Genomic DNA, 16,166 nt, shown 5'->3' with positions numbered 1-16,166 from the left:
TAACTGTTCAATCAGTCTGACAGAGGAGCTGACATCTCCTGCATGGATACGGCCGCGCGTGTGGTTCACCAGTTCCCCCGCAATGTGTGCTGCGTTCTCCCCACTCTTTATCTGCACACACACAGACACACACACACACACACACACACGCGCACACACACAAACGCACATGGATCCCTAGATTGCACTTTGAGAGCATTACACTCAAAGGTAATGAACATGGAAAGGACTGTTGTTGTTTCTATGGAAGCGTACATGTATACATGTCTACATTAAGAGGGCACACATGTATACAGTGAAAGGTATTGAACATACTCCCAGCTGACAGCATAATAATTATAACAGTAATTCTGAATTGTAGTAATTATACATCTGTCATGTACACACACTGTGTGTCTACGTGTATCTGTGTCTGTATGCGTGTGTGCAATGTACAACTGCCACTCAGACTTAAATACAGCTCCTTTTTGAGTCAAATGATGTTGCTCTTGACAAACAAAAAACAAAAACTTCAGTAAACATAACCCACTTTGTGTCGTCGTTAAGTGTGCTAATGTTTCACCACGCAGACTTCTACCCATATCTCCTCCTCTCTCTGCTATTGATAGAAGTTTTCCTTTCAGCCATGACTCAAATAATGAGCTATGTAGGGAAATGTGAGCCACGGCCCAGTGGGGGAGGGCAGGCCATCAGATCGGGCTCCAGATGGTATTAGGGAGTTTGCGCTAGCGGCCCTTACCTTCTGGGCCACCTGGTTGACCCATGGGGAGGTGCAGTTACTGAGGTCAGGTCCACGTGGGCTCCACATGACCGGAGAGACCAAGCACTGGAAGGAGGCGATACCTGGGGAGTAGGAAAAACAACATGTGAGAAGTCAGGAAGAGGGTGATGGTGAGGGAGAGAGAGAGAGAGAGAGAGAGAGAGAGAGAGAGAGAGAGAGATTATGACTATTAAGCAGTAATTTTCACGCTGTTATGATCATCTTTACCAATGTTCTATCTTTATTTTTTCTCCTGTCTTATCACAATTGCTTTGTAATAATGTATGGTAATTGAGGATGACAATAAAGTAATACTGGACTGAGGGAGAAAAAGACAGAGTTCGGATGGAAGAAATAAAAAGGGTTTCTGTGCAAACAGAGAGAGTACAGTGTCCAGACTTAGCCACAAAACAGTCCACAAAATAGGAGGATTTTAAAGTGGAAATGAGTCCACACACACGCACACACACACACAGAGTAAAAGATGTGACTATGGGGTAGTATCTCTCTCATCATAGGGAACAGCACCTCCAGGGAGACACCTTCTGCCACCTCTCATTCTCAGCTAAGTTTCCTATTTAGTTAACGGAGTTCAGAGAGAGGACAGCATGCTGAGATCAAACAAGAAAAAGGCCTTTCCACAGCCCAGAACACAAATAGCCCCAAATAGAAACAAGAGAAGAGAGACAGAGAGAGAGAGAGAGAGAGAGATGAGAAGGTTTGTGTAGCAGCAGCCGTTGCAGAAGGATCAGAGATAATGTGGCTATACATCTATTTCCTATATTCCTCTCTCTCTCTCTCTCTCTCTCTCTCTCGCTCTCTCTCTCTCTGTCCACACTAGATTAGGTTTGAAAGCTCTGTCAGGATGCACCAATTAAGCCAGCTGCTAATTTAACGTTGCTGTCATTTCTGTGGGCGAAAAAAAAAAGAGGTGAAGAAGAAAGGCTGTTTTGTTGGAAGGAGGGAGGCAAAAGCAAGAGGCGCTAACTGAAGGAGGGGGAGGGAGAGAGGGGGGGAGGGAGAGAGGGAGGGAGGGAGGATGCTGTCTGTGTTGTGTCTTTCATTTGGCTTCATTATTTGAAGCTTTTGCTGGGCCAACCCGTTTGGAATTGGAAGATCACTCTTTAATTTACAGAGAACTTCCTTTCATCCCAGACTCTCCTGAGACTCAGCCTGCTGGAGAACCCATCGGTGGGACTGAAATAAACACACACACCCACACGCTATATACTTGCCCAGTGAGCCTATACACACACAGACACACACACACACACACACACTCTTACTCACCCAGTGAGCCTTTTGGACAGGGCCTGTCCACGGTCTCTCCCCGTTGGGTGGACGGCCACTGGACTCCCCGTGCCACTCTGGCTTCACAAACCAAAACCTCAGGGCCCTGGGGTGGCCGCGGCGGCCGTCGGGTGACTGGCACAGTAGCGGTGATGGGTCTTAGGTCGGGGGCCTTATTGATGGCCCCTATGGGGTGAGACGTGGGGGGCAGGGGACGCGAGGTGGAGGGACTGGTACTGGAGGTGAACGGTCTAGCCGGAGTGGTGCTGGATATTTGAGTTGTAGCAAGAGGCCCTGAGAAAGAGAAAGAGAAAGAGAAAGAAAGAGAGAGAGAGAGAGAGAGAGAGAGAGAGAGAGAGAGCGTCAGTGACGAGGCAACGGAATATGATGAAAGTGTTAACAGATGGCAGGGGACACAGAAACAGTAAAAGAAAAGAATAAAGGAAACCAAAAATCGTTTGATCTCTCACACAAAGTCAAAATCAAAAAAAGTCGCTAAGACCATAACTACAGCACTCGCTACGTTTGAACGACTTTTGCTTCTAATATATGTGACTCTCTAGTTTACCCCTCCCCGCACCCCCCCTCCCACCTCCCCCCAAGCTTTCCTCTAGAGAGCAGCACTGGAAGACAGAAAGAGAGAGAGAGAGCAATGAGAAAAGATGAAACTGAATTAGAGTTCAGAAATTTCTCAAAAATTTTTCAACAAATAAGAAACAGGCCAGAGTTAGACCGCAAGAAACGGCACATTTAATGAAACACCACAACAAAAGTGAGAAATTACAGAGATAACTGTCACTCACAGCTTTCTCTCCCTCTCTCCGAACTCTCAAAGTAATTTTGAATTTAATGTGGCCAAAACGAACCTATCGTATAAACTAACACCAGTGAAACCAGTAACTCCATCTTTGACGTGCTCAGCGATCCATCTTTAAAAAGAGTTGAGAGCTTCATGCATCCAGGATCAAGCACACCCCACAATTTCATTTCATCTGAGAAATCTGAACAATTTTTTTTTTTGGACTAGAGTCAGGCTACATCTATGTTTCTCTTTAATGAGGACATTAAAGAGCTTTGGTGTATGCCTATCATGCTCTGGAAATGACTTGCAAAAGTTTCATTGAGACCACTTCATCTTTCACGCTGTGGTCTAACAACTTGAGTGTATAAGGGAGGAAAAAGGTTCTCCTACTTAAAGACCAAAAAAAAACCAAACAAAAAAAAAACCAAACAAAAAAAAAACCGAAATTCACTGTAGGTTAGGTAAAAGGCAAAGCACAAAGACAACTCATGGGGATTTTTGAGATTGCAGTGCAGAAGAAAAAAGAAAGTGCTGTTCCCAGACGGTAAATTCAAACTCTGACAAGCCCCACTGGTTTATATGTACGGCTCATGAGGGCCACGGTATTCTAAGGGGGTGAGTGGATTCTGTTATGTGTATTTTGTGGCCTGTGTTTTCTGCCACACTAGTATTTCATATTCAGTGTACTGTGTACAGGTTTAATGTAATTCTCCTTTGCAAGAGAGAACAAAGAAATATTTGCCCTGAGGTGAGCATTAAATTCGCTCTAATCTAATCTCTTTGTGTATGAGTCTCCTCACAGTTTACACTCACCCGTAGTGGGATCCGGAGGGCCGAATTCCAGCGGGTAACGTAAGACGTTGTAATTGTTCCATACGTAGAGCTGGTTGTCGCGGGGGTTGTAGTCGACGGAGGAGATGTATTGGTAAGGATTAGGGAAGGGGATATGAACAGGTTCTTCGCGGGCACGGTTGGTGTTGTAGGCATAAAGCACCAAGTCTCCACCCGCTTCACTGTCGTCGTCTTGGTAGACGGAGCGCACTGCGTAGAGAACGCCGCATGCCATAAAGGCATTGGACGCCAACCGTTTGTCAAAACTGGTTTCCCAGGTGCCCTCAAACCGCAGCGTGTATGGGTTTACCTGTCAATGAGGGACCACAAAGGCTTTCAAGTCACTGCCGTCAAAACATCATCCAAAAACACCGATAAAAGTGATATAAAAAGAGTATCCAACCATCCATATAAGTGACGGGATACGTCAGTGGGAAGTCAGTGCTAGAGAATAAGTGCTGAAATGGGATTTAAGTGTAGAAAAGGTGACGCCATGTGTTAGCTGTCACGGTTCCCCGAGTTCGCTGACACTGACCTGGCTGACCACCAGTCGGCCGTTGTTGGCTTCAGTGGCGTAAATGACCCACAAGCCGTTCTCGTCCACAGCCAGGTCGATGTCAGACTTGCCGCCCCAACGGTAGGGCGATGTGTCATGGTAATTTGCGTTAGCGATGATAGCCTCGCCGCTTTTGATGCGAGTGCGCAGGTCGTATTTGACTATATTGCGCGTGCGCTCTTTGTTGTAGAATACAGCGCCGTCGTACACTACGAAACCCGTCCCGTCCACACGGTTCGGCAGTCTGTACGGGAAAAAAACAATCATATCAGCAACCGTCTGGCCCCAGTGAAAAATATCCATGAAACCAGACTTTCACAGATGTGGCAACATATAACTACAGTCATAATTCAAACCAGTGCAGACACATATCTATATGTAAATGCTCTCCCAAGGAGACCCAATCCTTGTCCTAGAAGCCTCATGTATTTGCAGTTTTTCTTTTGAAGATGACTGTTCCATTAGTAAGCTGTGGGGGCTTTTCAGAATGCCCTGAGATGGTTTTCCTGCTACTCACTCAAGTTATGCGCCGAGACGCGCAGGTTTCGTCCGCTCCGGGAGAAACACTTACTTATAGGTGGTGGTGGCTCGGTTCTGTTTGAAGTCGTCCCATGAAGCGTATTCGTACAGCATGTCAGTGCGATAGGGGGTCCAGGGCATGACATAGAGACGGTCCCCAGACTGTAGGGGGTCTTTACACCACGCCCCTGACTGATGTTCTGCTTCCTGCAGAGAGCTGGCTGCCTGCACCCTCAGCAGGGTCCCAGGACACACAAAGACTGGAGCACAGCAGAGTGGACAAGAGAGAGGGAGGAAGAGGAGAAAGAGAGAGAGAGGAAGACATAGAGAAAGACAGAGAGAAAGGGAGAGAGAGAGAGAGAGAGAGAGAGAGGGAGAGAGAAAGGAAAGGGGGAAATAAGGGTTGAAAGAGAGGGACATGGAAGGGATAGCAAGACGAATGGACGTGAAAGAAAGAGGGAGGGGGTGAGAGGAGAGAGGAAGAGATTAAAAAGTAGTGAAAATCAGATGGAGGGACAGGAGGAGGGGGGAGGGGGTCGGGAGATGGAGGAAGGGAGCAAAGAGAAAGAGAGAAGGAGACGAGGGGACGGTAAAGAGGGGGTGAAGCGGAGGATAAGAATATCAGTTTGAAGGGCAGGGAGACAAAAAAAGGAGGAGAGATGGAAGAGAGGACATGAGATAAATGATCATTTTTTTTTTCTTTTTTTTTTAAAAATGAGAGAATCTAAAATGCTTATTAGTGTCACATGTACAGAGTGGACATAAGTCTGCTGCTAGATATGATTAAATGGCAGAAATTCTGTCTGCTGTTGCTCAGATACCGTTTGTTTGCACTTGAGTTTCGCTCTGGCCTACTTGGGAAATTTTTTATTTATTTTTTTTTTAGCTTCTATTTAAAGTTGGCACTGGCTGAGACGGTAAGCTACAGTAGGCTGTGCTGCTATAGCGTCGGATGAATTTGAAAGTTTTTGCATATAGGCACAGATGTTTGGATATGCGTCAAACCATACATCTATCACCGTCGGTCTCGTCTGAAAAAGAACAACCGCAGTGCTCAACTTCCCTTATGGCGTACTAATGCTCCACTTGCTCTTTCTCTCTTTTGCGCACACACACACGTACACACACACACACACACACACACACACACACACAGAGCGCCATGTATCTCAGCTCTGAAGGAGAGTTGTCACTAGGGAGTAGTGTGAATTAGCTGGCTGACGCAGCCTCTCACTCCCAGTCTGCGGGTGCAGTGGGACTTGAGCTCTAGCAGGGAGGAGAGGAGGTAACTCAGAGAGAAAGAAAGAGAGAGAGAGAGAGAGAGAGAGAGATATGGGATGGGGAGAGGTCTATGGAGAAAGACAGCATCATCAACAGCGTGACATCACAGGGGACCCTGGACGTGTGAGAGCTGTGGGGACACCACCGAACATGCGGAGAAAATGAGGAAAAAACACACACACACACACACACGCACACAGCCAGGGCTTTCCTGCTTTCCTGTTGGTCAAGGAAGAAGCTTGACTTGAGCTATAAGATCATCCATGCTCGGTCTTTAATAACCAAACAGGTCTAATTCCAACTCTATTAAACTTTTTAAAGGGAGAATTAGTCTAACAAGCTGATGTTAATCACACATATCTACAGCTGCTCTGCTTCAAACTAATGCATGAGGAATGAAGGATCTCGTTATACTGCTTGAGATCAGCTAGTCAAAATCTGTAACCTATCACATTTCAATAACTTTGGTAACCAAAATCGCTTGGTAATCTTACCGAAAATGATGTACTGCTAATATCTGGGTTTCTTTAAAGTTCTCCTCTAATCTGTAACCTTATTATAAACGAGTAGTTAAGAAAAACGGATATTAGCAACAATGTACTTAGTAAATCCGAACCTCTGACGGCTTTAAAACCCGATTTCTGTCAAAGTTGTTTCAAAATGAGCTTTGAGGTAAAAGGTTTGCCGAATGAGATTACAGGGTTTTTTCGGGAATAATTCACCAAAATGACAACAGCGATTGTTCTTATGTCAGGTATATCCAGTATTTTCTGCTACCTGAAGAAAGTGGGTCATGATGACTATGCTTATGAATATGAAGTTAAAGATAGAGTTGTTTAATGATTACTCTGTGGATTTGTGTGTGGGCCTGAGGGCACATGTTAAATGCCCCTGGATTTTAAAGTGAAAGCCCCCCCCTCCCCACATATAAGTGCATGAATAATGTTTTACCTCCCTGTACTTAAATCCCCAATATGATTTTGTTATTTTATTTTAATAGATCAGCATTTATCGATATTTTACTGTTGATTACATTTTGAAACTCAGTAAGCGTATCGATGGCGGCTGAACATAAACGAGAACTAGCTTTACGTTCCGTCTCACAAACGCGCGGCGAAACGCTGCATGGCTCTGTCTGCAGTCAGAACAAAAAAAGAACATTATCAACCCAAATATACGCTGCGCGGAACGCCGTGTTCAGCCTCGAAATAGGTCTTTATATATATATATATATATATTTTTTTTTTTTATCAACGTCCCTTTGACATTTAAAAAAGAATTTAAAAAAAAAAAAAACATTTATCTGGGATTTCAATGTTGAAATATCCACTACAGGCAATGGCACAGTAATCTGTCTGGTCTTGAATGCATTTTAGGTCATTGAAGAAAGTGAGTGCTTTTGCTGAAAAATACAAAAAGAAAAATAAATATCTAAGAGACTGAACAAAAGATACTCTGGGGTAGCAAGAAAGTTCTATGGACACGTTACAATGGATGTCTAAGCCAAAAAAGAGTCAAATTTCCCTTTAAAGTAAGTCCTAAGACTCTCTGTCTCTCTCTCTCTTTCCTCTGCTGCTGTTAAAACTGCAAAGCATGAGCTGCTCATCTGTATGAAGGAATATCTCTGTGCCTCTGTAAGGCACATCAATATTTCAGCTGAAAACTAGCATGAAAACGAGTACACATGCATTTCCATCCTGCTGCTCCTGCATCTACAACTCAGACAGAGGAACTGACATGGTTGGGGATTTGTGCAGGCATGAGTTTTTTTTTCTCTCCCCCTTTATAATGACTGATTTCTTCATTTAGGTGAACACATTGTACTACAAAATAAACAGGCTATCTCAACAAACTTGGCTAATAGCCGTGTCTCTTAATGCAATATAGATCAGACAGGACATCTACACATGGAAATGCGCTCTGCAGCGGAACCGCCTCAGGGTGTACGAGTGTCAGTGAAAAGGAACACACACACACACACACACACACACACACACACACACGCACACAAACGCACACATGCACATAGAGATGCACATAGATTCACTAAAAGCTTAGTCACGCTGGTTTACTGTTGAGAAGCCAGAGTCAAACAGGTAATACGCAGTGCTTGGGGAAAATGGCTATGCTTTTCTTCAGAGAGTGACGGTTCAGCATGACTGAAAGACAATCACTTCTTTTCCCCGCTGAGCTAAGGCAGAAAAGTACAAAGAGGCTCTCTCGCCTTTGCTTCGTCCTCCGGCCTGCGCTCTCACACATCAGGTAACCAGGGCTTCACTCCCCTCATACAAACTTAATGCTGAGTGTGGTAATGCAGGTTACAGTCAAAGCTGCAGGAATTGCAGAGAACTGCTCTAATAGATCAGAACACAGAGAGATGTACCTTTACACACACACACAGACACACACACACACAGACACACACACACAGTCAGCCCCAGCGACAGCTCTTCTCATATCTCATACATTTGTAATTCAGCTGTTAATCTGGACATTTGCAATGCCTGTCATAATTATGGAGAAAGGATCTGCGACAGAGTACCACTCACAGTCACACACACTGTGGACATTACAGCAGCAGTTTTCTCCCACAGTCTATATGTTATTAAATATAGTTTCAGTGTTAGTGGTGTGGGGTTTTTTTTTAGGGGGGGGGGGGGTTGTTTTTGTTTTCTAGCAGTATGTGTGTGTGTGTGTGGTCATAACAGGGGTACAGCGGAAGAGTTAATCAACCTCTGCACGCCATGTCCGCCCCCACACCACACACCGCCCCTCCCCCACCAGGCCTAGGAGGACTCATTAACTCTGACCTGTGCTCTCCTACAGTTCTGCCTTCTCCCTCCTGTTTGCCCAATCCCCTCCCTAAGCACTGCTCCTCAAGACCTCTACAGCGCACTAAGGGGAATTATTATACCACCCAAACAAACTAGTGGGGAGGAAAAAAAATATGTTATTATCGCTTCTCGAGAAAAGCCAGGCTAAACCAGTTAAGACCCATGCAAACAAGCCGGAAAAAAAAGGAAAAAAAAAAAAGACAGATTTCTGTAATTCTGACCTCACTAGATTACACTTACCTGGTATAAGATTCAATTTAATGACTTGCTGCTTGGGTTAGTAAGACTCACTCTCTACTAAAGGCGTTTTTCTGTACAGACGGCGAAGCATTTTCAGTGTACCTCCACATGATTGAGTGGTGCAGCCAAACATGACAATGTGATCAAATTTGTTTAAAAAATTAGAGCGCTAAAGCCTTGAAATGGCTTCTAATTATATTTTTGCAGTCATCTTCTTTTTTTTTTGTTTGTTTGTTTGACATTTCCATCTCATGTTGTTTAGTCATCGCTAACATTAGCGCCGATTCATATAAACCTGCGCTGTTTCAGCCTGACTGGGGTTTGGCAGAGGGGACCGTGGTATGGGGACCGTGGAGAGGGGCCACGCGGGAAACCGTCCCGCCCAGGTAACCGTTCAGAGGGCACACTGACTACGGCCTGACTGCTGAGAGCCTGCTGCTCTAATTGAATCCCACACCTGTTACTGGCAGGTGCGCTGTGCTACCAGCAGGGGGCAGAATGCTGCATGGTGTGAAACACCTTTTTCATGCTGGACATTTTAACCGTGTGTGTGTGTGTGTGTGTGTGTGTGTGTGGAGTGTCTGGGCCTCCTTTTGTGCCTGAAACCAATATTACTGTATCACTGCTTTGCTTGCTGGCTTTGTTTGTGATTGCAGTGAGAATGCATGTGTGAGTGCATGGATGGTATGCATGTATGTGTATGTGTGTGTGTGTGTGTGTGTGTATGTGTGTGTGTGTGCATGAGAGAAAGCGAGAAAGAGACAGATAGAGAAAGGACATGTATAAGAGAGTGTTGGTGTGTGTGTGTGTGTGTGTGTGTGTGTGTGTGGAAGCAAAGGAGAAAGAGAGAGGCTCTACGACAGAAAGGTTAAAAAAAAGGTTACTTCCTGCGGAATGAGAATAAGGGCTGAGTTAGTGTGAGAGAGAGATAGAGAGAGAGAGAGAGGGAGAGAGAGAGAGAGAGAGAGACGGGAGAGTGAGGGTCCGAGTTTGTGTCCTGTTGCTTTCAGACAGTGGGGGGTAAAGGCATAGCTGTAAAATCCATACACTGATTCCAGACACGCAGACGTACTCACGATCACAAGAACCCATGTCCTCCACATCTCCTACTCAAGCAGTCAAACGTACACATCTCCTAAACACTCACACACACACACAGTCACTCACTGTGCAAAAAAAAAAAGCTGACATCTTGCTGGTTTGGAATCAATAATATATAAGCTTAAGATTAAACCAGTGTTTCCAGCCAATAGGGGCACTGACACCTCACCATGCTGCTAATAAATGTGAATGAAGATCTGACCAATTACAGTGACTCTGCTCACGAGGGCAAAGAGAACACTAACATTATACAGGGTTGGTGCAGCTGTGATGTCATGGGGGCTGCGTAATTGAGAATGAGCGTGAGAGTGTGCGCGCGCGTGTGTGTGTGTGTGTGTGTATGTGTGCGCACATACACAGACCACCTCATTTCTCTGCTATTTTTCCCCCCTCTTTCTCTCTTCATAGACCTCTCCCTAGTGTGTGGTGTCCCGGCAGCGCTGTCTGTCCGGGCCTATCAGAGTCAAGCTCATTGCTATTCATGACCACCTGCCCACGCCGCAGCTCTTTAGCTTTAACAATGTCAGTGAGTCCTCCGCTCTCTCTCTCTCTCTCTCTCTCTCTAACACACACACATACACACACACACACACACACACACACACACAGACACACACACACCTCTCTGTCTCCCTACCCAACATAACCACTGCTTGCCTGTGCCTGCTTTGCCTAACCATGCATGTGCCCAAACATTCCTAATGAGAATCCTGGAATTATTTTCTCCTCATTCCTAGTGAGAGAGAGAGAGAGAGAGAGAGAGAGAGAGAGAGAGAGAGCGAGAGCAAGACCGGGCTAGAGACGGGAAAATTCTGACAAGTGTGTGTCCCTTTAACCCTTCCTATTAAAAGAGACAGCTCCTGAGCAGAACAGCAGAGAAGGCCCTGCATCAGAATCCTTTCAAACTGTCAATTAAATCAATCCTTTGTTCAGCCCATGTTAATGAACATAGACTGAAGGAGGGGTGGGCAACACCAAAAAAAACAACAACAAAAAAAAAACAAAGTCTCAGTCGTTAATCAAATAAGCAAAAAAAAAAAAAAAAGAGTAAGAATCAACAGCTTGAGTGAGAGGAGGGAAGGGGAGGAGGTGAAGAAGGAGGAGGAGCAGGTTTTTGGGGGGTGGGGGGGTGGTGGTGGTGTCTCGCGTTATGTGACTCTAGGTAAGGCTCTGAAATGTAGGGCAGAAAAACAAGATTCTACGAGGAAGAGGAGGAGCAGGGTTATTGCACCAAAAAAGAGAGGAAAGGAAAATGGTGGTCGAAAACACATGACCGACACAGAGAGGTGGAGCCCGCAGAGCGATACATCCATACGAATGTATCCAGGCCTGAGAACGGTTACAAGAAATCGCTTGCTTAGTCTCACACACATATACAGAATCACACAGATGGGACAGTGTTAATAAACTGGGAGGGAGGATGGGACAGAAACATCAGACATGTGTGGGGGTTGAAACCAGAACTGAGGAAGCTGAGGGTAACCACAATTAGAATTCAAACCCAGACAAAGCAAAATGGGCTATAAGCTAGTCCCTATACAAACGGTATAAAGGCACTAAGCTAGTCCTTAAAGAAAAGGTATAAATGCAATAACGCACTCCCTACACAAAAGGTATAAAGACTACATGCTAATCCCTACAAAAGAGAGTAAAAATACAAAACATGTCAAGGCTATAAACTAGCCAAAGTATAAAATGTCTGACAGCTATTTAGCCCTTATCTAAAAAAGCATGAAGTTGACAAGCCATTTTTTTTAGTTCCTGCGTAAAAAAAGGCTGAAAGCTACAAACTAGCATCTGTATAAAACGTCTGAGAGCCTTAGCAGCTGAATAAAAGGTGTGAAGGTTATAGACAAGCCTCTGTTTAAAAGGCTGGAGGTTAGTCACTGCACTTAGTCTGGTCACGGCGCACTCCGTAGCATAATGCTAAGACCTCCAGCAGGGCAGTCTCTAAGGCCCCTGATTGAATGGCCGGACTGAATCAGTCTGGGGGCTGACTGGCTCTATAGAGAGTGTCTCTGGAAGTTGGAGCCGAGTCCACGGAACAAAGCGGCCATCTTACAGAGGAGCCACCTGCTACAATATCCTCCTTTCTGGACCCACACAGACACACGACGAGGAGGAACAACTCCCACAGACATGACTGGGCTCTTGCCAAAAAACAAGGCGATGCAAAAGAGGATTACGGACAACCAAAGAGGGGGGGGCAGCCATGGACAGCAAATTGGAAGGAAAGATAAAAAAGAGACAGAGTGAGAGAGACAGAGGAAAGAAAGAAAGAAAGGAAGAAAGAAGGAAAGAGGGGGAAAGGGGTCTGAGGTAGGCTCAGAGAACCCGTGGCTGCTTGTGATGAACAAATGAGAGATCTGAAAGATAGAAACCGAGAAGAGGAGAGGAAGAAGAAGGGACAAGGAGAGAAGGAACTGGATGGAAGGCTTTTTTTTGTTTGTTTGTTTGGTTTTTTTTGGAGTGAGAGAGAGAGAGAGAGAGCGGACACTGAAGCACCTGGAAATGGGAGAAAGTGCTTGACGAGAGACAGACCGTATCACATGATCGAGAGGAAACTCTGCGTGGTTAAGCACGCCATTTCAAATCATCTCTTTAATCCCATATACAGCAAATGAAAGAAAATATTAAAGAAATAAACAAACAAAAGGCAAACTTAAGATTCGTCCTGAAGGAAAGAGAACTAAAAATGCGTGGGACAAAAAAGGAGAGAGAGAGAGAGAGAGAGAGAGAGAGAGAGTGTGTGTGTGAGTGTGTGAGAGAGAGAAAGAACGAACTCTACGACAATATGGAGAGGACAGGAATCATTTGGATCTAGAGGGATTGGACTTAAGATCCCAGGAAATTAATAGCAAACAAGAGTTAAAATGAAGAAATAATAATCAATGGAATAAGATGACAACAGCACAAATGAGTTTCTATGCTGCTGAGAGAGATGGGAGCAGTCTAATGTGTGACTCAGCACTTCAAACACCTTGAGAAGACATGGGTTTAGAGTCAATGAACAAATAGTTGGGAACCTTACTGCCACAAAAATGGTGTGTGTGTGTGTGTGTGTGTGTGTGGTTGTCTCCAAGGTTCATGTTTTTCCCGTGATTAAAGAACTCAAAGAAGGTAGTTTGTTGATGCTTCACTGGACATTTTGAATAAAAAATTGGAACTGTTTGAAATATACATTTCATGTAGACTGAGTGTGCTGATGAATGCTTGCATGTGTGTCTGTTCATGCGTGTTTGTGCTTGTCTGGGTGTGTGTGCGAGTGTGCGTATGTTTGTGTTTGTTATTGTCGATGACGTCTTAGGCAAGGATAAGAGAAGAGAATCTAGAAGGATCTTAGAGACTTGGTTATAAGCCAGAAAGAAAGAGAAAGATCCAAAAAGAGAGAGAGAGAGAAAGAAAGAGAAAGACAGAGAGAGGGAGTGAGAGAAAAGAGGGAAGGATATAAACATCAAACATGACCACTACACAAGGTGCTGGGTTAGGAGAGGGGGATGAGGGGAGGAGAGGAAAACGAGGGAAGAGGAGGAGGAGAGGGAAGGAGGGGGCGAGCTGTGGTTTTTATGTTCATTGTGGTCTTTACCTTTTTGATCCACTTCTATTCAAGCATCGGAAAAAAGGAGAGAGAAAGAGAGAGAGATCCAGAGAGAGAGAGAGAGAGAGAGAGAGAGACAGAGTAACAGAGAGAGAAAGATAGAAAGATAGAAATTGAGAGAAATAGAGAGAGAGAGAGAGAGAGAGAGAGAAAGAGAAAGAGTAGATAGAGAGAGAGAGTAACAGAGAATGAAAGAAAAAACAGGTGCAGGAAAAAAGAGAAAATTGAGATTAAATAAAAGGCTGTCCTTTCTCTCTTGTTTTAAATCATGTTATTTGTCTGTGTGATGGTTAGTGCTTAGAGAAACGATGGCTCAAATGAAAAATGAGGAGGGAAAAATGGCCTCAACTGTTTGTTTTTTTTACCTCCATTTTAATTACCCCCATTTCATAAATATTTATTTATTTATTTATTCGTCAATGATCAGCACACATCACACACTAGCCCAAACACACACATTCAACCCACATTTTCCCCTTCATCAGTATTATCATTCCCCTCACCCCTCCCTCCATCTCTCCCTCCCTCCATCACTCCCTCCCTCTATCCACACCTCCATCCTCTCCAGACCCTGTTTGGGAAAGAAAACATGATGCACAAGAGTCCTCTGGAGCTGTAGGGGAAAAAACACACACACACACACACACACGGAGAGAGAGACAGAGAAAGAGAGAGAGGGATGGGTGCACAGGCAGAAAGAATGAAGCATAGTGAAGGAAAGAAAGAAAGAAAGAAAGAAAGAAAGAAAGAAAAAGAAAAAATTGATGTTTCTCATATCTTTTGGGGTTGGGAGTAGCCCTGTTGGCATTAGGGAAGAACAGGTAACTACCTCTTCCTGTTTGTCTTGGGTGCTAGGTTAAAGTTAGTCTAAATGGGGCCAGGAGAATAATTCTGACACCCCTTCCTCCCAAATCACCCAGCTCCACCACCACGGAACGGTGGGAGTCGATCCATTGAACGAGCCAATCAATGATTACCGTTCTTGGGCCTGAGCTTGTCTGTGTGAGGCTCCCTGGAGAGAGCAGCCCTAAGAACAAACAACCGGCAGGGGAGGGGGGCAGGCGTGAGGTGACAGAGCGGAACAGGTGAGCGTGAGGGAGACAGAGGAGAGAGAAAGAGAGGAAGAGAGAGAGAGAGACAGTGCTTATGAGCAGAGAGAGAGAGACAAGAATACTGTCTCCCCGTTCCTTTTGCTCTTCTCCTAAACCAACCTCCAGACACAGGAGAAAATTAAAATTAAAACTGGTGTTGAATCTCTCTTTCCATCTGCCACGTTAACATATTAATATTATATCTGTGTATCTTCGAGAATATATTTGTGTGTGCATGTGTATGTGTGTGTGTGTGAGCGTTTATGACACAGACAGTCAGGCAGTAGTCCGACAGTTGAGTGGCAGGTTTCTCTCTCCAGCCGTGCTCACGTGTGGCATGTGAACAGTGCGAGTCCAGGCGGGCGGCTGACACGCGGAGAGCGGAGAGCGACTGTAAATATGTTATTGACATGTGTCTGTGTCAGAGAGTCGCGAAAAGCCGCCAACGTCGTGCGAAAACCGCATGCTCGTCCCCCTCCCGGGTCTTTCCGAGTCACCATGCCTGGCGTCAAAGCCTGCGGAGAAACATTTGACAAAAAAAAAGGGAACATCTCTCCGGAGACGGAGGAGAAGAAGAAAAAAAAAAATCCAGTGGAGGGTAAAGCACAGAGGCACATGCCTTTTACTCCCCAAAGAGCACGGGGGAGCAAAGCCAAGCTTTCTGGGATCTGAAGGACAAGACGGGAAAAAAAAAAAAAAAAAAAGAAAGTCAGAAAGAAAGAACGAAAGAAACCCTTAGAGAATGCATCTGATGTGGTACCATCAGTTACTGGGTTAGTGCGCTGTTTAACGGTGCACAGACACGATTTACATGTAGGAATCAAACCCCGAACACCATCTGTGTCACACCTGCCGACTGCGCCTGGGAGTCCTCAGCAACACAGTCAGACATGTTCCCTCACTGAGTGGGTGGGTCTCAGTCTCTCTCTCTCTCTCTCTAAGTCTCTCTCTCTCTCTGTCTGTCTCTCTAAATGGTGGTTACTTTCGGTCTGTGTGGTGATGCTGTGTGAACAGTATTCACTTTAAAGACTGATACTGAGGATCTCTTGGTTGAGAGTAAATGAAACTCTGGCTCCTCACATGGCAGAGGAAGCGTGTGCTAGCTCCACTCACCTTAGCTAAGGTGAGATACTCATACAAGTGAAAGACCTGAGATCGCAGCTTCTAAATGAGAGAGAAACACAGTGAAAAAGAAAAAAAAAGAAGAAGGAGAAGAAGAAAAGGCGTCAGAGAGAAGAGAGAGGAGGATGAATGAACGCCTGT

The 16,166-nt window shown here is 45.0% G+C and overlaps 1 protein-coding gene across 1 annotated transcript in view; it reads right to left on the bottom strand.

Annotated features, from left to right (window-relative positions):
• The window catches only part of adgrl1a (adhesion G protein-coupled receptor L1a), an 85,209-nt gene that overhangs the window by 13,523 nt on the left and 55,520 nt on the right, over positions 1–16,166 (bottom strand). Inside the window, exons 5-10 of the mRNA XM_030789623.1 lie at positions 4,811–5,018; positions 4,219–4,483; positions 3,666–3,993; positions 2,051–2,344; positions 740–843; positions 1–111 (exon numbers count right to left, since the gene is read on the bottom strand). The exon at positions 1–111 is cut by the window's left edge and continues 75 nt beyond it. Coding sequence (XP_030645483.1) covers positions 1–111; positions 740–843; positions 2,051–2,344; positions 3,666–3,993; positions 4,219–4,483; positions 4,811–5,018 — 1,310 coding nt within the window. The remainder of the gene's footprint in view (positions 112–739; positions 844–2,050; positions 2,345–3,665; positions 3,994–4,218; positions 4,484–4,810; positions 5,019–16,166) is intronic.

The sequence above is a fragment of the Chanos chanos genome, chromosome 13 (assembly GCF_902362185.1).
Source record: "Chanos chanos chromosome 13, fChaCha1.1, whole genome shotgun sequence".
In the NCBI taxonomy this organism is placed as follows: Eukaryota; Metazoa; Chordata; class Actinopteri; order Gonorynchiformes; family Chanidae; genus Chanos; species Chanos chanos.
The sequence above is the reverse complement of the archived record's forward strand: the minus strand, read 5'-3'. Positions and strand labels throughout refer to the sequence as shown.